The sequence below is a fragment of the Narcine bancroftii genome, chromosome 7, assembly GCF_036971445.1.
Source record: "Narcine bancroftii isolate sNarBan1 chromosome 7, sNarBan1.hap1, whole genome shotgun sequence".
In the NCBI taxonomy this organism is placed as follows: domain Eukaryota; kingdom Metazoa; phylum Chordata; class Chondrichthyes; order Torpediniformes; family Narcinidae; genus Narcine; species Narcine bancroftii.
Window position 1 is genome coordinate 183,649,603 of NC_091475.1, and position 23,510 is coordinate 183,673,112.

Genomic DNA, 23,510 nt, shown 5'->3' on the forward strand with positions numbered 1-23,510 from the left:
TCTTATATCTGCGCCAGTGAGCAATTGAACATACCTGAGTACTCACAAACACCTGTGAAGCCAAATGTTCCAAACATTATGGTACACAGAAATGAAGGGACTATGTATAAAAATTGCTGTAATTTCTACATGATCAAACCAAAATGTATACATATAACATTGAATAAAATCTGGAATGTACACTTTAATTACATGTGAATTGTTTGATTACAAATTTGAAACTGTGGTAAATAAAGGAAAAAGTGCCTTTGTCCCAAGCATTATGGAGGGCATTATATTGCAAGATGTGGAGGAATATACAAGAAAAGTGTAAGCCTTGTCAATATTTATTTTGTCCATCCTTTATGATCAAAGAAGTGATATTTTGTCTGTTCAATTTTGATAGAGGGTTGTGTTGACTGACCATTTCTACTGAGCTTATAATTCTGAGCCAGTAATTCTTTGCCTCTAAAGAAGTGATATGAGTGACATTGATAGAAATACTCTCTTTACATTTCCCTTCTGTATTCTATTGTACTCTTAATGACAAAATAAAAACAAAATCTTCTTGAAAACTTGATTTTATGTATTTCATCCTGTTAAAAGAAATGATCATTGACTGTAGTAAAGATGCTTGAAATCTGAAAAGATAATGCAAATGTCTTTGAATGTGAGCTTTAATATTTTTGGCCACAATCCCAATTTAAGACCATCCCAGTCTAATTTGCAGTACTTTGTGAAGCAATAGCTTAAGTCTGGTTCCAAAGATGGGAAGAAAGTTGGTAATCTGCAGAGAGGACAGCAAGGTTATGAATCTTAAAGCTACTGAAGAAATGCTTTTAGAATTTTGTTAGAGAGCCTAATTGGTACATTACTTTGCTGTCCTGGAACATCTTTAAACTGTGGTATTTATAGCCACATACGTTGGTTTACAGAAAATACAATAAATATTTTTGGTCTGAAGAACTTAAAAGCTTCTGGTTTTTTTTTTAATTTAAGTTTCAAGGTTCTTGACCTCTCCAAATATTCAAGATTCAATTTATTGTCATTGAAATAAACAGTGTCATATTACATGAAATTGCTTTTGTGTGCTGTAAGGCAGACAGATTCACCATCAGCAGAAATTGCCTGGTGTTTCTTAGTCAGAGAAAGAGTCCCCGCAGATTAACCGAGCATCCATAGATTCACCTCGAGCACTTCCGCAGCCACACAGAGTTCAGTCCAAACTATTAGCCACCCCGAGGTCCAGATCTGAATCTCCGACACGGTCAGGAACCCTTCAGTGCTTTCGGTACCCCTTTGTATCCTGGTTCTTATACTTGGTACACCTTCAGCTAGCTTCAAGCCAGTTTCCAGCAGGCCATAGTGTGGTGCGAGTCTCCGGACAGCAGTCTTCAACGGTCCACAGCCTCCATGGTTTCCTTGTCTCGAGTCATCAGCAGCCCACCGCATGCGCTGATATTTCAGCCGTGCAGCCCCCTCACTGGTCTGCCGCCATGGTCACAGTCCTATGCGTCCTCTCCTCTTCTTCTCTGACGGGGGAATGGTCCACTCATTTTTTTGGTGCCCTGCGCCAGTCCTCCGTTCCCCCTGGCGCGTGCAACCCCTCAAGGCTGCTGCTAGTCATAAGTGCCGCCATCTTGGGTGCAGACCCTGTGGTTTCAGGGTTTTAAATAAAACTACCATCGACTCCTTTAATGGGCTGTTCAAAACTTGTGCGGAGCTAACAGCAGATGACTGGGTAGTTGGATCCTGTGGGAGCACTGCAGGTCTGCATCAGCGGCAGTGCTGCCTTTGCAGCGGCTCTGCCAGCGGCACCATTTCAAATATTCAGCCTATCTTTGAGTATTTCTCAAACTTTTTTTATTTCAGACCTAAGCATTTATTGTATTTTCTTTATTTTGACGTACATTATGGAGAAATTTTCATCGTGCAGAGGGTCATTGACAAGTGATTTGTGAAGTGAAATTTGGATATAGGTGATATCGCTTCTTTGGTTGCAACCTTTTAGGTCTGCAGATAGAATCTGTTTCAGCTACATGAAGGTTTGCACCATAGTATCAGAATTTTGGCAAACATGTTGCTCACACAGCTGGTGAAGACCAGAGAAGCCCTTTGACCAATCTGATTTTGAGATTTCACAGCTTCCATTTCCCTTGTGTTTCAGTTTTTTTTAAAGGGGGTAAACCAAGGTAACTCATTGGAAATTCTGAGTTGGGATTCCAGTCAGTGTTATAGGCAGATGATAAAACATTGAACAGCAGAAGAATTTTACTTCAATGGCTATTTTCAGCATGACACAAAGCTAAAAGAAAATAAATCTCTGCTATAATGTGATTGTATGCTGTAACCGATTTATTCCTTTATCATCTTTGGGTAAATTCTTTACCATTTTTTTGTCATGAACATTTCTTGCTGAATGAGAATATTTTCAATAATACTCTTGAACTCCCTGCCAAGTGTTGTGTGAGGATAGTATTTAACTTAATTTATAATTCTTGATTTGTAAGTTTCATTGGAGGGACGATTACTGAATTAAATATAATAGATTAAATTCTTCAAGTGCAATATCAGTAATGCTGCAATTTCAGAATTTAATTATTTAAAATTATCTTTTTAGAAGTTTTGAAGCCAATAACAGGGGACAACAATTTTTTTTGAAAGGTTTGCTTCCTGAAAGAAAATGGGGATTATGATATACTACTTCAAGCTAAACACAAAGATAATTTCAGATTTACTGTATCATGTAGAAGTTGGAGAAACATCAAATTAACTTCTATTGAATTTAGCATGTTTAATCGCATAATGATGCTGACTCATTGCGTTAGTTCAGCTGATCTAAAAAATTTTTTGCTGCTGATCTTCATTTGTACTCAGCATCTGATGCCTCTTGTGACAGTGTCTAACAACAGCAAAGATGGATTCCAATTGCCCTGATACCGCTTTTCCATGGTTGCAATATCCTAGTGAAGCCTTTCACCATGTTCGTCGCTGACTGCACCAAGATCAGCTGGGAAGAAGTCCAAATGCAAATGCAGAAAATAAATTTTCAATGACATGTTGCACTATGCTTGATGTAGATTTAAAATATGACAGGAAATCACAAAAATAGGTTATATCTGAAGATTACATGATAGGAAAATTTTAACGTGATTTTCCTGATCAGCAACCCAACATTCATAAAATACAGTGTTCAGGAAGCAAAATCTTCATTGTCCAATGTAATGCAATAGATCCATTTAAGTCTGTGATAGAAAACTGTTTCTAACTAATTGTTGCATATTTCTGTAGTGCGACTCTTTTGGCGTTTCTGGTTGACTTGCTGAAGAGCTCAGTAGCCATGCAAGAACAGATGTTGGGTGGAAAAGGATTCTTAGTAATTGGTTACCTTTTGGAAAAGGTAAGTTTAAAATGATATACAGTATACTATAATAAGTTAATATTTTAGCTAAAAACTTACAAACTTCTTCAAACCTATTTTGTATATTTTCTCAGTTCTGATTAACCTTTTCTCATGCATCCTAATTTCTGAGTGTTTCCAACATTCAATTTTAGTTCACACCTAAAACATTTGTTTTATTTTCTTTGTGGGTGACGTGATTAACGTAACGGTTAGTACAACGCAGTTATAGCACCAGCAGTTGAGAGCGGGGTTTGAATCCTGTGCTGTTTGTACATTCTCTCTATGTCTTCATAGGTTTTCCCCGGGGACACAGGTTTCCTCACTGTCTGAAAGGTACCAGGGATGTAGGTTAATTGTGTATAATTAAGCAGCATGGGCTTGTGGGCCAAAATGAGCTGTTACTGTGCTTTATGTCTAATGTTACGAGCCCAGAGGACCCATAAACCCAACAGCAATAGATATTCACCAAGACAAATGGTTACTTAAACAAAAGTTGCTTTTAATTATCTTTAAACATGAAAACAAGATGAAACTTTATTTTATTACTATTGACTTGACTAACCTAACTTAACCCCATTCAATTCTCAGCGCACATGTATGTAATGTGTGTGTAAGTTCAGAAAAGTTCTTTGGTTCACAGTCCAATCTCACTTCTCATTCCTCCAAATTCTTATACTGTGCACAGAATTTAACATTTATAAAGTTCACCAGGCTTTAGTGCTTGAAAGGTCAATGGTTACTGCTCAGGAAGGTTCTTGTCGGTTTTCAGAGAGAGATTTGTTGTTCCTTTTTAATCAGCCACTTCAGTGTCTTGCTGATGAAACTTGTCCCTCCAGATGATAACCTCTTTCTTTCAGGCCACTACAGAGTTCCTTTTTGTTTCTCTTATTCCAAGTGAAACATTAGACAGCCAGTCCTCTCATCTTCCATGAACCACAGAGGCTTTGACTGGGCTGAATTAAGAATTCACAACCTGTCTTCCAAATGGGGCTTTCCACAAGCTTGCTGTTACTGACTGTAACCCTGTAGATCTGCTTCTTTCTCTGAGAGAAAAAGCCTGTTTTACTATCTTTGCTTGCCAAGCCACATGACCCCCCCCCCCAAGAACAGCTCTAGACAATTGGTGGCTCCGACAAGATCTTTCATCTGTTGCCTTTTTGGAAATCAATCCATTAGTGAAGTCTTTTGGGCACTCTCCAAAGCTTTTACAAAGGCTGTGGGGCTGATATGTCTGGCATTAGCAAAGCTCCAATATTTCAAATAAATTCTGTTTTAAAGTGTTTGTATGTGACCTACTCAAAAAAACCTTTCCCACTTTTTTCCCCAAAATATATCTATATACTCTGTCACACTAAATTTAAATTTGGCTTGTATTATAGTTTAATGATTTTTGGCTTTGGACGTGATGCTGGAGGGGTAGCAGATAGTTCATGCAGTTTGATTATTGGGAAAAACAAGGATAGCAAGTAATTTCATTCTAATAGTAGTGATGGGCAAATTATTATAAAAAATTCTGAGGTATAGCATGTAGAGAGGTATCCATTCATTAAGGAATTCTTGGATTTGTTAAGTGAAGACCATGAGTATAGAGTTTTAGTAATAACAAGGAAGATTGATGAAGGTAGTGTATTTCATTTATTTCACAAGGGCTCATGGCAGATCAATGAAGCAAACACAACTGAAGTAATTCATGATAAATGGAGCTGTTTGGATAAATAAATGGTTCAGTGAAGGAGAGTGAAGAATGATGGTTAACAGAATCTTGGAATTGATCACTGAGGTTGTCAAGGCAGGTGGATAAGGTGATACTTGGAATATTTAATTTGTAAGACAGAATATAAAAGATGAAAGTTATAGGTGCTTAATAATAGATTATCTCAGCTCGAGGGCTGCATGTAGTTGATTTCAACACTGTACGAAAGTTGTGATACTAAGAGAGAATACATGAGGATGTTGTCAGAGGTAGAGAATTTATTATAAAGAAAGGCATTAGGTTAAGTAGCATTTTATTTCTGAAACAAAGGATACTGAAAGAAGGTTTAATTAAGATGCATTAAATTAAGATGCACCAAGTCAGGAGAGGTTATCTTCGTAAGTGGCATAGGTTGAGGTTAAATCTTGGGTAAATTACTGGAAATTTGAGGAATGCTCCTTCATCCAGAAAAATTAATGTCCCAGCTTGCTACCTAACTTGATAGTGCAGGCAAGAACCCTCAATGTGTTCAAAAATAGTTTGATGTAGAGTATATGTTCATATGAAGGTCATGCTTTTAAAGGAACATAAATAATTTCAAAAGTTCTTGTTTCTCTTTTTGACAGTCATCAAGAATCCATATAACACGTGCTGTCCTTGAACAGTTTTTGTCCTTTGCTAAATATCTGGATGGTTTGACCCATGGTGCACCTTTATTAAAACAATTGTGTGATCATATTTTGTTTAATCCTGCCATCTGGATTCATACCCCTGCAAAGGTATGTTTTTAGTATATTTGGGAAAACCTGTATATTTTAGTATTTTGCTTCATAACACTTTTGATCAAGAGAAGCGGGAATGGTAAAGAAAGATGAGATTTTGAACCATAAATGTAACAGCAATGAGCAGCTTGGAGGAACAAAATGAATTTCACATTTGCAGATCCCTTGACTCAGGACAGGTCAGAAAGTGCTTAGCAATTGATGAAGGTAGGAAGGTAGATGTAGTGTATATGGATTTTAGTAAGGTATTTGACAAGATCCCCCATGGGAGACTCATTCAGAAAGTCATGAGGGATGGGACCTTGGCTGTGTGTATTCAGAATTGGCTTGCCTGTAGAATGCAAGAGTAGTGGATGGAAAATATTCTGCCTGGTCAGTGACTAGTGGAGTTCTGCAAGGATCTGTTCTGGGACCTCTGCTCTATGATTTTATAAATTACTTGGACAAAGAAGTAGAGGGGTGGGCTGGTAAGTTTGCAGATGACACAAAGTTTGGAGATGTTGTGGATAGTATTGAAGTTTGTCATAGGTTACAAGAAGATAGAGGCAGGATGCAGAAGAGTTGCATTGAAAAGTAGCAGGTGAAGTTCAATCCATCTAAGTGTGAAGTAATGTAATTTAGAAGGTCAAACCAGAAGGCAGAGTACATGGCTAATGATAATATACTTAACAGTGTGGAAGAACAGAGGGGCCATTGAGTCCAAATTCATAGATTTCAAGGATGCTGCATAGGTTGATAGTTAAAAAGGGCTAGAATATGCTGATCTTTATTAGAGTAGAATTTGAGTTCAGGAGTTGTGAGGTAATGTTGCAGCTCAGTAATTCTCTGGTGAGACCACACTTAGAATATTGTGTTCAGTTCTGGTCACCTTATTACAGGAAGGATGTGAAAGCTATGGAAAGGGTGCAGAAGGAATTTACCAGGATGTTACCTGGATTGGAAAATATGTATTTTGAGGCAAGGTTAGGAAAGCTATGACTTTTCTCCACGGAGTTAAGAAGGAAGAGAGGTAACTTAATAGAGGCCTACAAGATTATGAAAGGCATAGATAAGGTAGACAGCCAGCACTTTTTGCCAGGGCTGAAGCAGCAAACACCAGAAGTTGTCTGTACAAAGTGAATGGAGGAAAGTTTAGGAGAGGCGAGAGGGATTTTTTTTTTTTACAGAGTGGTGGATGCCGGGAATGCATTGCTAGTGGTGGTGAAGCTGGAATAATAGGGGCATTTAAGATATTCTTAGGCGGGCACATGAATGAAATAAAAATTGTGGGTTATAAGGTAGGGAGGTTTATTTTTTTTTGTTAGATATATATAGGTTGGCACAACATTGTGGACTGAAAGGCCTGTTCTTTGATGCAGTATTTAATGTTTTATGTAAAAGCCAGATTGGGTGCCTTTCTTTGTTTGCTGTGGCATGGAACATAACCATAGAGGTTTAAATAGAACTGCAGAAAATACCATTCTGATGATGGTTTGAATACTGTTTTAGGAAAGACATCATACACTGCAGAGAGTCCAGAGAAGGTATGAGAATATTGTCAGAACTGAAAACATTTTAGGTATAAGGAAATATTGCATAAATGTGTTATTTGGAACTTTGGATGCTGAGGGAAGATTTAATTGATCTGTGTAAAATTATGAGGAGATAATTAATAAATTAAATTTAAAAAGGAAAAAAAATCAACTTGCATTTTCTTCCTAATCTCCATCTGAAATTCCCATTCAAGTACGTTGCTAATATGTGTATGAATAATTTGTGAAGGTGCTCCAATTGAAGGATTCATATCCACAACATTTTTGCCTGATTTTGATTTGCTCCAGTTTTGACAGATCTGGTGAATATTTTATTATTTCTGTTCTTATATTGGATTTGATGTTTTTTTTTCTTTTAGCTTTCCACCTTGTACCTATTTTCAGATCTTTCAAGTGTTTGGTTTTTAGTCATTTTATTTTGTCAACATTAATCTTCTAGGATAGCATTAATTTAAATTGAATTTGATCCAATCACAATGCTAATTATCACATATAATGTCTGTTCAGTTGTGGACTGGAAGTCAGAGTTGTAATTTGATTTTTGTTCAATTTTTTCATAATTCCACTTGAAGGTAAGATCTGTTGAATCTAGAATGATGAATTTATGTATAAGCACTTCTAATTATTATCAGAGCACCTGTAAATAAATATTAATTAAATGTTTTAACAATTAAGCAAATTATATTTTACATTTATCTTGCAGGTTCAGCTTTCGCTATACACTTATTTGTCTGCTGAATTTATTGGTACAGCTACTATCTACAGTACTATCCGTAGAGTTGGCACTGTACTGCAGCTAATGCATACCCTCAAGTATTACTATTGGGTAATTAATCCATCTGATTGCAGTGGTATATCTTCCAAAGGCCAAGGTAAGAAATATGTCAATTGCTTTTATAAAGTTTATGATTAACTGAAACATTTTGCTGTACTTATCATATTATCATATTGACGGTTTCAAGCATTTGAACTGACTGAATATCACATTAATTGGTTCAGCAATTGGAAATGTCACAAATTATTCACAATTAGAGATGTTTTTGACATCTGTTATGCATTCCTCCCAACATGTATGTGTTAATGTAGGACACTTAATTTGTTCCTCTGACCCTCTGAGATAACATTTAAAAAAAAATTGAAATATTTATTGTTACGTGTAACAAGACATGGTAAAAAGCTTTGTTCTGTGCGTTTTCCATGTAAGTCAACCCATACTTAATACAATAGGTAGTACAATAACAAAACAAAAGGGTAAGGTGTAGACTTATAGTAAGCCAGAGAGTGCAGGGAAAAAAGAACAGTAAGAACAGCTCAATGGCATCATTTATTTTACAATGGGAGGCCCATTTGAAGGTTTGATAATAGCAAGAAAGAAGCAGTCTTTGAACATGGAGGTTCAAGTTTTTAAGCTCACATATCTTCTGCCCGACAGAAGGGGAGAGAATAGAATGGGACCAGGGTAGAATGAGTCCCTTAATATGTTAGCAGCTTTCCCATGAGAGCAGAAGATATAGATGGAGTCGATGGAGGAGAGGCTGGTTTTCATGATGGCCTGAACTGAAGAAATTAGAGTAGTTATCCTTGTCCTTTTCTCCATGTTTTGCAATTAGAAATCAGAATTCCTTGCCAGATAGAAACTCATTTACATGAATTCAGTAGAAATGTCTGTAGTGAATCTACCAATTATGCTTATTTCCTTGGAATAACTTGGAATGATTGCTGATCTGTTAATAAAAACTTAATTCATGATTTTATCATCTACTAGGCATGGTGCTCTTCTGGCCCGTTTTCCACTTTGCAACTTCATAAACTTAAGATCATCCAAAAACTTATTGCCTTTATATTAGTCTGCGCAAGGCCTCATTCATTCCACCTGTTATTTGAGGTCAGGCATCATCTAAAGAGGAAAATGGAGAGCTGATGTATTGGGTCAAATATGTGGAGAGGGAGAATGACCAGTATAAAGAGGAGAAGGGGTGGAATGATACAAAAGGGCCAGGAAGTGGTTAATTGACCAAGGAGAGGTGTAGGATAATGCATAGAAGGAGCTAGATGGGGATGGAATGTTGGAAAACCAGCAGATGAAAATGGGTGTGGAAGGCAAACATGAAAAAGAGAAAAATCTGGGATGGGATGGGGATGGAGCATGCTGGGAGAAGATGATGAAGATAGTTGCTGGAGGGTAATAAACCGGAACATTGTCAGAGCTAGAATATCTGATAAATAAGGACGGTGATTATGGGAATCATGGGAACAGAGAAGGGCAGATCAAACGAGAAGGTAGTATATGGAGGTAACTAGGAAGAGGATAGGGATGAAAATGTGGATGAGGGATAAATGAGGAGATAATGAGAAAGAGAACAAATTAGAAGAATGGGCAGGAGATAGAAAAGAGAGACATGGGGATATATGAGGTTAAGGTTACCTAAAATTTGAAAATTCAGTATTTTTTCCATTTGGTTGTAAACTACCCAGGTAGAATATGAGGTATTGTTCAAATTATGGTATTTGTCTATACTTTGCAAAGAACTTTGGAAAGTGTTAAATACATCTTAAAAAATACAAGTTGTTTAGATTATGAGCAGTTTTCAATATTGTGTTAATGGCTATAAGTCCCTATTTGATTTTGGACAGGTGATTGTTGCATCAATGATTAATTATCACGTAAAGGATTGCTACAAGGTGCAGACTACAATAAAATTGTGTCACTTCCAATAAAAAGGGAAGCTTGAGAAAGCTGTCTGTGCTATTGAAGCCATTGGCAGTTTGAATCTTGAACTAACAAATTGTTTCACAAAATGGATATGAAATTTACTTTGGTAACTGGTTAACTGGTTTTAGTTAATAGTAGGAAAGTTTTGAGCTGCCAATATGTTTCTTCTATATGAAGTGAGACTGAAAATGTTTACAGAGAGTTGGTTGAATTCTAGAAAGTTTTCAAATATTGTCAACTATTTATCTATTGTGTGAAGAGTGTAAATGTTACAATGGTGCAAGCAGAATGTAAAGGACTATTAAAAATAGGCAGAGATCAGTCCCAACTGATCTCTCTTCATTCTGTGAAGTGTTAGAAGATTTCAGGAGGTTAGAGATGTAAGCTTATCTGAAGTGAATGAAAACTTAATTAATAAATAGAAGTGGAGATGCAAATATCCTGTATGTGAATTGTTTTGTTGTTAGTTGGCTTGAGCACATTCAATTTAAAATACTTTCAAATAATTTGTGTAGAAAGAAGACGGGGCAATATATAATATAGGAGGGAAAAAATGCAAAGGTAAGTTATCTCTTGCAGTAAATTATATGGTTATAGCACTTAGGCATTCTGGTACAATTTCAACAGTTTTGACCAATTTCCACATTTTGAGTGATGCTTTGCTTTGGGTTCTCATGAACTGACTTAAATATTGTTCCTTGTTGTCCCCTGTATTATAACTGCCACTAGTGGATTTCCATATAACAATATTGCTCCTTTGATGTATTTGTGGATGAAAGGTAGGACTTTAAGCTTTGTGTCCAGTTTCTAATACTTGCATATCCTCACTAGAAATAGCCATTTAATTGATACAAAGATTCCAGATCTCAGTGGAATTTAGAACAGTGGCCCCTCTAGATTCCACTGAGGGAAGTGAGGACTTTCTTAAATTAGCACAACTATCCCTAAATTAATCTATCATGTTCTGTGAGAACTATATTAGCCATAAAACATTTGGCTGGTGATTGACTGTTCTGTTCTTTGCCTGTGGAGAATATTGAGTTTATTTCCCCTCAGTTTATACCTGCTGCAACTTAGTAGGCTGCTGTTTTGACCTTGACAATCTCTTGTTGGTTTTTTGTATCTTTTCAAAATTATTTACTTAATGTCTTCCTTCGACGACATCCTGTTTGACGTGCAGTTTTTCACTCTCTGATGCAGTATTTGAAAACTAGTTCCTGGTTATGAGGATCCTTATTTGAATAATCTTCCCCAGACTATTATGCTGGCTATACTTTTTGTTCCAACAGGATTTGTAGAATTTCTTAACCATTTAGATCTGAAAACAAAAAAAATTAGTCTAAATGAGTCTTTGCTAGAGGCAAAATTCATTTGGAAAACTATGCAAATGTGCAAATACAAAGATTTGTTTTGCTCTGCACATATTGGTAAAATTGGGGACACAGCTGCCTTCAAAGTCACTGCCGATAACTTGATTATTTGCAGAATTGTGCTGCCTGGAATGGAATGGGTGACTTTGATTTTAGTGATTGGCTAGAGTGGTTTTGCATTCAGTTTCACTGTATTGAGATTAAATGGTAATGCACCATTTGTGACTTTTGTGTCTTAATAAAGCTGAAACGGCCTTCTCAGGTGCTGGGGTGAGATACTCTGTCAGTTGACCATGACCATTTTGTTAACGATCCATAGCAGAGGGTTATTTTACCATGATCCAATTAAGATGAAAGATCTAATTACGGGTGGCAGTGGCAGGTAGGCTTATGTGATTGGCATGATTTTTCATAAAATCTTAGAACATCTAGTGTGAGGTGAGACTACCTGTGCCTGTTATTTGTGCATAGTTGTCACATGGTGAGACTTTACTCTTCCAATGTTGACATGGAGTAAAGCTAAAGAATTTTTTTTCCCAATTTTCTCCCCTTCTCTCCTCTCCTGAAGGTGGTGACTCATGCTGGGGTATGGTTCCACAGGCACCAGCAGCCCTCCGGTACCTCACCCAAAGGTCTATTCTTCATGTGTGAACCTACAAGGTGAGTATCGGTGGGCTATTCGACTGTGGGGCATCATTGCCAAGGAGTCCTTTCTTCACTTCTCCGTGCATGCAATTTTTAGTGAGATATTTTTGTAGTGATCTGGAATAGAAGCCATGTCTGGATTTTATGTTCCTTTTCTCTGCTTTGGAACATTGAAAATTGAGGTACTGTTCTTGATGTTTTAACTGGAGCAGTGTAGGAGATACAGATGAAAAGATTGAAGTACCATTGGAAATAGAAATCTGCAGTTCAGGATTATGCTGATAATTCAGAAATGAATAGATTAGTCTTCAATATAGGGACCTGTTAGGAATATTTTAAAACTTAGAATAGTTGTAATAGTTCAACAGAAGTAATGATGTAATGTATGGTGTTGCCTTTAAAGATTCCATCTCACCATGGCACAACTTGAGCATAGAAGCATTTTCGTCAATGTATTCCTCTCAGGGCAGGATTGATTAACTGTAAACTTTTTTTTTCTGTTGTGTACTTGTAAAAACTAGTGGTGTTGCGGTCTCATTTTTGAGAAAATTTTAATTATAATTTGTAATCTCATAGGATAAGGAAGCTATCCTTGGTTTTTTTTTTGTTCTTCTATAAATAAACAGAAGTTGAGGTTCGTTTGACATATGCATTTACCAACATGGCACATTTTGCTGGTCCTCTGTTCTGACTATTCTTCTTGACTTTTGGAAGATAAAGATGAGTAAAAAAAAACTTAAAATGTCCTACATTTGACCACTCTTGAAGCTCCATTGTACCATCACTTAATGTAAAAACTGGATCTTAAGCAAGTATGTTATAATTGTGAGAATGTATCTTGAGGCTGTGGTCATAAACATTTGTTTTACCACATTTAGAAGAGTTTTTGAATACAGTTGTTATCCCTTATGTTACATGTCCAACAAAAAAAAAAGTAGTTTTTGTGGAATGAAGTAAGAGAAGTTACTTGGTTTGTGAAGTTGATCATCCAGCCTTTTACTGAATGGATCAGCCTTTGGAATTTAATGAAAGATGAATAATTTGCAATAAATACAAATGAATAAGTTGTACACATAAATTGCTAGAATATAGCTAAATTTTAAAATTGGAAATATTGAAAATATTGTGGAGGAAAATGGTGATCTCCAAGAGGTATAAAAGGAAATCAAGAAAATGATTACCCATGTTCAGGATATGGATAAAGGCAGTAGGTTAAAGCAGCCATTGTCAATCTTTTTCAGTCATCATCCCCCTTGGACTCTGCTCAAAGTTCATGGGCCTCCTTCCCTGTGAAGCAGTCAAGTTTTATTTTTTTCTGTACTTCTCCTATCAACTGCACAAAAAATTATGTTACATGAGGTGAAAAAAAGCAAGGGTTTTACTTAAATATGCTGACACCCCTCTTCCCCCGGGAGTGGGAGTTGTGTGGGGGGGGGGGGGGGGCTGCCCAAAAATCAGCAGAAACAGAAATTCACCAAGACAATGGCTACTTAAACAAAACTGGTTTTATTTTCTTAATACATAATAATTTCAATACTTAACTTATTACTATTAATTTAACCTAACCCCCTTCTAATTCTAAGCTCACATGTATGTAATGTTTATGTGTTCAGGAAAGTTCTATTTCACTGTCCAATCATTCACTTTTCACTTCTCCAAGTTCACTGGTATCAGGAAATCTTCCATACTGTGCACAGAATTAAACGTATTATATTCACTTACTTTAACGTAAGTTGTTACCACTCAGGAAGGTCTTTGTTGGTTTCAGGGAGGTTGTTCATTGGACACACAAACTGATCTCCTTCAATCAGCAACTGAAGTATCTTACTGAAGAAGCTTGCCCCCTCTTGGGTTTTTCCAAAAGATAACTTCTTCTTCCGGGTTACCACAAGGAGTTCTTTTTTCCCCTATTTCAGGAGAAATGCCATAACCAGCTACAGCCTCTGCCATTGACTACAGAGATTTAGAGTAGGCTGAACTCAGACCTCAAAACCTATCTTGAAACAGGGTTCATCACAGACTGCTGCAGAATACTCTCCTGTACAAAGGATGTTTTCTCTCTGTTTGCAAAACCATGTGGCCCACCTCCAGACAACAAAATTCAACCGGAAATTTAAAAATCTGGCTCCAGCAAAAGATTTCTCAGTTCTTGAGCCTGCAAACATGCTGACCAATTAACACATATTTGTGAATCTTGCACGCACTTCCCATTGTCTCTTCAAAGCCAAACTGTAGACACAAAGTCTACTCTTGCATAGCTCTTGCATGGGAAATGAAATGTTTGTTTTTAAAATGTGATCTAACAATAAACCTCACAATCTTACCCTTTTAAGATATATTTTATCATAATTTTGTTAACTTATTCCATAACCAACGTAATAGTCCAAGACGGATTTGAATCACTTGCACAAGAAAGGGTGCTCTTGTTATTTTCGAGAGAGAATAGTAGATGCACTAAGTAAGTTTTATGACTCAATTCTATAGAATGAAAATAGTATGAGAAGAAATTTTGAACATGATATAATAGGAAGGAGTATTCAAATTAAAAAAAAATACAATTAAATGGAAAAAAAGAATAGCCAGGTACTAACAGATACGCATTTCAAATACAAAACCAGGTTTTTCATTAATATAACTGAAGTTTAGATGAAATTTCAAATGCTGTACCTGTATTTCAAAAATTTGAAAGGAATAAAAACAAATTGTGGTTTATGAATCTGCAACAACAGGAGAGAAAAGATAATTATTGTGTTGACCAACCAGATGTAATGAAGGAGGAAGTGTTCTTGATTCATTTTATTGTTTTTTTGAGGAAAATATTTAAGGTGCATACATATGGCATGATGAGATGTTAAGAATATATTTTGTGAAGTTTAAAAAAAGCAAGAATAAAAAAGCATGCTTTTTAGGGGAAATTATGCATAGCAGTTGGAAATTAATATATAATGGAATTTGGTTAAAGAAGGTGTCAGAAATTTATGCTGATGCCTTTTTGTGTTGTTTTGGGCATTTGCACAGAGGAAGTAAAAAGTTTTTTAAGATTCGGGATTTGACAAACATCAGGAAAATTGTAGGAGTTTGTACCACCTATTTAGGCACGATCATGACAGATCTGAAAGGATTTATGTATGCTTTAATTATCATCATCACAGATGTTCAGTGAAGTTATACGTGGTGGGAGATCAAGATCAAATTCACTTTAAGTAGGGCTAGAGAGCAAGGATATATAAATACTGGGGAAGAGAAAATGTGGATGGGTGTTAGGGATGGTGAAAAAGAAAATATTCTTTCAGCTTGGATTTGATATTTAGGAAGAGTTGAGATGGGCTACATGTGGAGAGAGGGAAGAAATTGAAATGCTTTCTGCTCAAATTTTGATCGAGTTCCAGAAAAGTTGAAGGAATCGATATCCATCTATTAAGATATGATATCCATTCCTTAATGTTTTCCACCTTGTCTCTAAATTAGATGATCACTCCCTGATACCTTAGCCTTTTCTACTGTATAAATGGAGAACAGACCAGGTTATCCACTGCATAATAATCACGAGCTTCAAAGCAATATGGCATCATTCAGACAACATCACATTATTTGCATTTTGTCAGACTTAAAATCAGGTGAGTATTTGATTAATTGTGTTTAACATCAAGTAAATGCAGAAGAATTGCAGAATTGAACTGTATGTGTATGGCAGGTTTGCAGTCATCAGTATCCACGTGGTATTTTCAAACCATATAAATGACCACATATCAAATAAATTTGCAGTTTAAATTTTATTGCGAAGATAACAGTGGATTTTTAGTTTAAATGTAAATGGCATATTAACATGAGATGTATTGCAAGACCAGTGCCTAAAAGATGTTTGTGATGAGATGAGGTTGTGAACCTGCATTTCACCATCTTCCTTACCACATGTACAAATGTCCTAAAATTGTTGAGTATGAAATACTGATGCAAACTAAATTCTCCATAAAATTTAAGTTTCCAAATGTAAAATCCTGTAAACAATGCAATAACAGTTTAATATTATCAAACACTTTCTCTGTGAATGAAAATTAACTGTCTTGTTCCTGAAGGAATCAATAGTTATTGAAGTTCAAAGTGGGCATTTTTGTTTATTTTTCTCCCATTAACATTTTTATTTCTTGGTGTTTTGATTATCCAATTTATACTGTTTAAAAAAAAAATTGCGCTGGCGATCATCAACAACTTTTGGCAGGCTGCAGAAACCTATACTCATCTTCTAATCTGTTTTTACTGCAATCAACAGCATAATATCTTCTTCTAAGCTGCTGAAGACATGGCATGAGGACTAGGATCCAAACCAGAATGAAGCGCATGGGACTGAGACCTCCCCTACCATCCATATTATTGATGGCAAAATAATGGTGGATGTCCAGTCAATTTACTTTATCAGAGACAGGTGTGACAAATCTCAGTTTGCTGCACCGAGACCTGGCAAACAGAAAACACACTGGACACTGCAATCCAACCATAGAGTTTCCTATTCACCGTCCGAACCGGAGCTTGGATTCTGGCAAAGAGAGTGGGGATGGTGTGTGCTTTTTAGTTAATACCAGTTAGTGCACGGACATTGGGTTTATGTCGACCTCTTGCTCCACTACCTTAGAGCAAACATCGATCATATGCAGACCCTTCTGTCCGAGAGTTCTCATCAGTGATTCTCACCAGATTTTATATCCCTCCCAATGCTGATTACAAACAGGCTCTTGCGGAACTGCATGATGTGGTCACTAAACGAGTGGTGGTCCGTACTGATGCACTACAAACTGTAGTTGATGATGTTAACCAAGCTTGACTCAAGAAAACCCTGCCAGTACCAGTACCAGAGATCACGCCACACTTGACACTGCTACACTAAGATAAGGAAGGCCTTTTGTTCTTTCCGGAGATTACATTTTGGCAAGTTGGATCACCTGACAGTGTTCTTTATGCTTGTGTAAAGCAGAGCCTAAAACATGAGTTTCTAAATGCCAGGTCAGCCAAAAAAATAGCCACAGGAGGCTGAAGAACAGCTACAGGACTGCCTTGAGTCAGTGGATTGGACAGTGTTCAAGAACTCAGCTGAGGATCTGAATGATGAAATGAAACCCATGACAGAATTTATCTAAACCTCTGTGGACAAGTGGGCTCTCACCAAATCATTTGGGCTTTTCCCTGACCAGAACTGTTGGATGAACAATGAAATCCAGAACTTGCTGAAAGCCAGATTACAGGCATTCACGCCAAGAGATCCAGATCACTACACATGGAATATGACCCAAGAAAAGCCATCTCCCGGGTGTTGGTAGAGATTTCAGATGAGAATGGAAACAATGAAGGATACCTGGTAGCTGTAGCAGGGCCTAAACGACGTAATCTGCTAAAAAAAACCAGATCTAATGCAGTGCGTAACAGCAAAGCTTCACTCCAATGCCATCTATGCCTGATTTGAGCACCAGAACAGGGAAGAACCATTGCACACCCACATGTCCCCGATGATCCTCCACTGTCAGTATCTGACATATGCAGAAAATGGTGGAGATACAGCACTCTGGAGGGGTCCAACCGCCCAGTCAACTGCCAAAAGCTTCACTTAGGCTTTGAATGGCCCATTAAAGAAGCATACAGCGGTTTTATTTAAAATCCCACAACTGCAGGGTCTGCACCCAAGATGGCGGCTTCTCTGATCAGCAGTAGCCATGAAGGGATGCAGACTCCAGGAGAGCGGAGGACTGGAGCAGGGCACCATAAAACTAGGAGAACATTACCCCATCTTAGGAAGGAGGAGAGGAGGCGACCCACGGGACAGTGACTATGGGGGTGGACCAGTGATAGGCTCTGCGGCTGAAAGACCAATGCACGCAGTGGGTTGCTGGCAACTCAAGGCGAGGAACATATGGAGGCTGTGGGCTGCTGGAGACTGCTTTTGGGAAACTCGTCCAGACTGCAGACTGCTGGAGACTGCTTGAATCTGGCTGAAGAGGTACCAGGTGTCAGATCCGGAATGCGAGGGGGTGTCAAAGACACTGAAGGGTTCCTGACCTTGTTGAAGATTTGAATCTGGAATCTGTGGCTGTGGATGCTGTCGAAACGCTGGAGGCAAATCTATGGACTCTCGGTCACTCTGGGGGGGACTCTCTTTTGCTTCTCTTTCTCTGACTGTAAGAGGTGCTTCAAACAATTTCTGCCAATGGGGAGTCCGTCTGCCTTACCGCAGGCAAAGTCAATTTCATGTAATCTGACATTGTTTTATTACAAAGACAATTAATTTAACCTTGAAGATGACACATGGGCTGCTTTTAGGAGAATAATTCCAAGGAAAACATCCAATCTGGGTGGAGTACCCGGCTAAGTACCTAAAATGTGTGCTGACCAACTGGCTGATGTCTTCATGGATGTCTTCAACATTTCACTCCAACAATGCGTGGTGCCCAATTGTACTGTTGCCCAAGAAGAGTGTGGTCACCTGTCTCAATGATTATGGACCAGTAGCACTCCTGTCCACAATGATGAAGTGTTTTAAGAGGCTGATGTTAAAGCATATTAGCTTCTGTTTGAGTGGTGACATGGATCTGTTCCAATCTGCCTACCATGGCAACAGATCTATGGCAGATGCCATCTCATTGGTTCTACACAAAACTCTGTAACACCTGGACAGCAAAGATGCATATATGAGGATGCTCTTTATTGATTACAGTTCGCATTCAACGCCCTCAAAACTGATCAGCAAACTCCAAGACCTGGGCCACAAAACCCCACTGTTTAATTGGATCATGGATTTCCTCACTTCCAGACTCTATCATTGTAGATTGTCAAGAATGTCCATCAGCACCAGAGCACGACAGGACTGTGTTCTTAGCACCCTTCTAACTTGTTTTGCACCAACCACTGCATCAACACTATTGACAAATTTACTGATGTAGGGAGCTGTTTAAAAAGAGGCAATGAGTCAGCAAACAGGAGGGAGATTGAAAACCTGGCCAAATGGAGCACCAACAACAACCTCTCACTCAGTGTCACCAAAATCAAGGAGCTGATTGTAGACTTTAGGAAGTATATGATCTGGTGATCATTGGGGGATCAGAGGTGGAGAGGGTGAAAAAAATTAAAGTTCTTGAGAGTCACTTTCTTGGAAGTCCTTTCCTTGACCCAACATACTAAAAGTTGGACATAGGAAATCTTGGCAAACTTCCTTCTAATGATATGCAGTGGAAAGTGTGCTGACTGGCTGTATCATGGCCTGATATGGGGAACCAATACTTCTGAGTGGAAAGCCCTGAAAAAGGTAGTGGACACATCACAGGCAAAACTCTCTTCACAATTGAGAAAATCTATTGTTACGGGTTATATTATATTTATATTATATATAAATATGTCTTTAAAAGAGATAGATTGTGGGGGGGGGGGGTGGTTTCACAAACAGACATTAACATTTCACAAAAGACATCTCATTTGAAATGCAAGAGCCATGCATAAGCAGAGACTTCATATTCACAGTGACTTTACAGAAACGTTGAAGAATGCCTATGGAGACTTCACAAGTAGGTGTTAATTGGACTGACAGTGTGGAATAAATGGGCTATTGTCTTTAAAGAAACAGATTTCTAGGCTCAGAGACTGATTCCGGTGCTAGCAATCTGGTAGCACTTTGCTGTTCTAAGACAGGTCATGTAATTTTGTAAATAGAGAGTAAAAAAAAGATTCTTTGGAGAGAGAGAAAGAGGTCAGTTTTGCAGTAGCTTTTGGAGGCTGCAACATGGCAAGCTGGCAGGCTTGTTGAAAACCCTATTTTGAAGAATGGTTGTGACTTCTGAGTTCAGCCTATTGGAAACCCTTGTAGTCCTTACAAGAAGAAATGGCTGGCAAGAGTGTTCTGAGAAAGGGAAACAAGAGGAACTCTGTGGTGACCTGGAAGAAGAGGTTATCATTTGGAAAACCCATGATGGGGCAAGCTTCTTCAGCAAGACACTGAAGTGGCTGATTGGAGGATATCAGTTTGTGTGTGTGTGTCCAACGAGCAATACATCTCTCTCTGAAACCAACAAAAACCATACCTTTAAGCACCAGAGCCTGGTGAAAACTGATAAATGTTAAATTCTGTGTACAGTATAAGAATTGCCTGATACCGGTGAACTTGGAGAAGTGAGAAGTGAATGATTGGACTAATAAAGCAAAGAAGTTTCCTGAACATGTACACATTACATAACATAACATAACAATTACAGCACGGAAACAGGCCATTAGGCCCTTCTAGTCCACACCGAACCAAACACCCCTTTCTAGTCCCACCTCCCTGCACAATGCCCATAACCCTCCATCTTCTTCTCATCCATATACCTGTCCAACCTTTTCTTAAATAATACACTATTTCTCCCGGAAGATCATTCCACATGGCTACCAATCTCTGAGTAAAGAAGTTCCCCCTCATGTTACCTCCAAACCTCTGCCCCTTAATTCTTAACTCATGTCCTCTTGTTTTAATCTTTCCTCCTCTTAACGGAAATAGTCTATCCACATCCACTCTGTCTATCCCTTTCATAATCTTAAATACTTCTATCAAATCCCCTCTCAACCTTCTACGCTCCAAAGAATAAAGACCTAATCTGTCCAATCTCTCCCTATACTCTAGATGCATGTGTGCTTAGAATTAGAAGGGGATTAAGTTAAGTTAATAGTAATAAGTTAAAGTTTGATCCTGTTTTCATGTTTAAAGTAATTAAAAACAACTTTTGTTTATGTAACCATTTGTCTTGGTGAATTTCTATTGCTGCTGGGTTTTGGGGTCCTCTGGGCCCATGACACTATATAGAATGTTGCCGTTGGGGACCAGCAACAATCATCAATGATCCACGTGACCCAGTACATGCTCGGTTCTCACTGGTTATTTTCAATTAGCTTTAATTCTAGGTTGCACTGTAGTTTTTCCACATAAACTCTTATTATATACTGGCATTGAATGGTGCATTTATGCCTTAATAAACTGTAATTTTAAAGCCAAAAACATATTTGGATTTGGAGTTGCAGTGAATAATTGACATTGAATTAGGATTATATATGTGCCCAATTGTAATTATAAATATCACAATATAAAGGATAATAATAACTGCTGCTGAAGTATAAATGCATGTGACTTCCCCATATAGAATTTTTGATGATCGACATAAATGTGGGCCCTGATGGTGTGTGGATTTATTCTGTGAAAAGGAGGGGTTGTTTTGTTTGATTTTGTAAAGAAAAAGGTGTTTTATATATGTTTAATATTGGAGAGTTTTTCAATGTATATTTATGGAAAAAAAATTAAAAAGAAAAGTGACTGATATCAATCCTAGTGTTACTAATCGCATTTTATAACCTTTGTTTACATATTTTGAGATGGACAGTTATGACTTTCGTAGAATTTATATCCAATTCAAGTATTTTTGGAAACTGGTACTTTGTTCTTTTAATATAAGAATTTAGAAGAAAAATGCTAGCCTTAAAGTATGACAAAGTTGTCACAAAGTCATGAAATCCCAAAACAGTTACCTGTATTGAAGGCAACCTATTGTAACCTAGTTTGCTTCGGTCCCTGGAGCACCAGACTGTGAGGCATTGGTTGCAAGAATCCCAGCGTGTTGCAGATCAAAGTGGGTAACATTAATTTCAAATACATTTTGTTACAATCTATGTTCACTGCCAATTGCAATATTTGTCAGTGGATCACTGCTGATTAATAATAATGCATAAAGAGAAAGAGGGCAGTTATGGAGAAAAGAGAGAATAGAAAAGAGACAAACTTGGAAGTGGAGCTGGAGAAAATTGTGGAAATATAATTTCTAGTGGCAATATTTATAAATGGTTATTAATTACACATTGCATGAGATGTTTGGTGCATGCACTATGCTCAAGGCAGTGGTTCTCAACCTTTTTTCTTTCCATTCACATACCACTTTAAGTATTCCCTATGCCATAGGTGCTCTGTGATTAGTAAGGGATTGCTTAAGGTGGTATGTGGGTGGAAAGAAAAAGTTTGAAAACCACTGTTTTAATCGTACCTAATTGACTCGTTATCTGCACAGTTTCATAACTCCAAAGGAAATAGGCCAATGACAACTTTTTTCAAGCAAAATATTTCAGTAACAATTGGGTCTAGAACAGTGATTCTCAGCCTTCCCTTCCCACTCACATACCTCCTTAAGCAATCCCTTACTAATCACAGAGCACCGATGGCATAGGGATTACTTAAAGTGGTATGTGAGTGGAAAGAAAAAGGTTGAGAACCACTGGCTCAAGGTCATGTTAAACACATATTTCGAGGGTTGAGCATGAAAGTGAGAAATACACATGGAAGAATTTTCAAAAGGTTAAGTGGTCTTCAGTTGTAGTGTTTTTCATTTGAACAATAAGGCCTAATGTGGGCAGAGCCTTAAAAGATGACCTAAGACATACTCAGCTTTTCCTTCCTTTAACATCTTCAGATTTTAAAAATGTTTGAGCAAAGTCTAAAAGAAGAGAAACATAGCTCATCAATATATTGATCACTTTGGTATTCGAGCAAATGTAGTTACAATTTTGCATTTTGTACAACAGAATCGGTGTTCCAGGATATTTGTAGCTGACGTGGACATTTTACCCCCTCCATAAATCTTCGTCCGCGAAGCCAAGCCAAAGAAAGAAAAGACTGATAATTAATCATAACACTGAATCATTTGTAACTATTTGCTCAATCAATCTATTTCACAAGCTAAAATTTTCCTCAGTATACATTTTTCGAAGTATGACTTTCATCTTTTTGAATTACTTACTTCATATTTACAATTTCCAAAGACTCTTTTAATCAGGAATATAAGTTATGAATGCAGCATGGTGACAGGTCCTTCTGGCCCATGAGCCCGTGCCGCACATATACACCCATGCGGCCAATGAACCTACGAACCTTTGTACATCTTTGGAATGTGGGTGGAAACTGGAGTACCCAGAGGAAACACAAGCAAATTTAAGGAGAGCGTACAAACTCCTCACAGACAGTGTTGGATTTGAATCCAGGTCGCTGGTGCTGTAATAATATTGCACTAATCGCCCTGCTTACTGTGCTGCCTTTTATCATTTTTATAAATAAGGTATTTTAAAAGCTTGCATATGCTGTAAATCCGAAATAAAGAGAAAACTTTGTAAGTACTCAGCAGCATCTATGGATGGAAAATAGTTAATATTTGATGTTGATGAATCTTCATTGAAACTGGGAAATACTATTAATGCAACAAGTTTAAAAATTATTGGTAAGGTGGGGAACAAAAAGGCAAATAGAACTTGAGGGAAGGTCTGTAATAAGTGAACACCAGAAGAAATTGAATGACGTGATGGTAAATGGCAGTGAATAATGCTATTTATGTCTTGAAATGGTGTATATT

The 23,510-nt window shown here is 37.5% G+C and overlaps 1 protein-coding gene across 26 annotated transcripts in view; it reads left to right on the forward strand.

Moving 5' to 3' along the window:
• nbeaa (neurobeachin a) overlaps window positions 1-23,510 on the forward strand; it is a 1,045,297-nt gene that overhangs the window by 442,421 nt on the left and 579,366 nt on the right. For all 26 annotated transcript variants that reach the window (XM_069891655.1, XM_069891654.1, XM_069891651.1 and 23 more), the window contains 3 exons: window positions 3,271-3,379; window positions 5,702-5,854; window positions 8,093-8,261. In XM_069891655.1, the coding sequence (XP_069747756.1) occupies window positions 3,271-3,379; window positions 5,702-5,854; window positions 8,093-8,261 (431 nt within the window). The remainder of the gene's footprint in view (window positions 1-3,270; window positions 3,380-5,701; window positions 5,855-8,092; window positions 8,262-23,510) is intronic.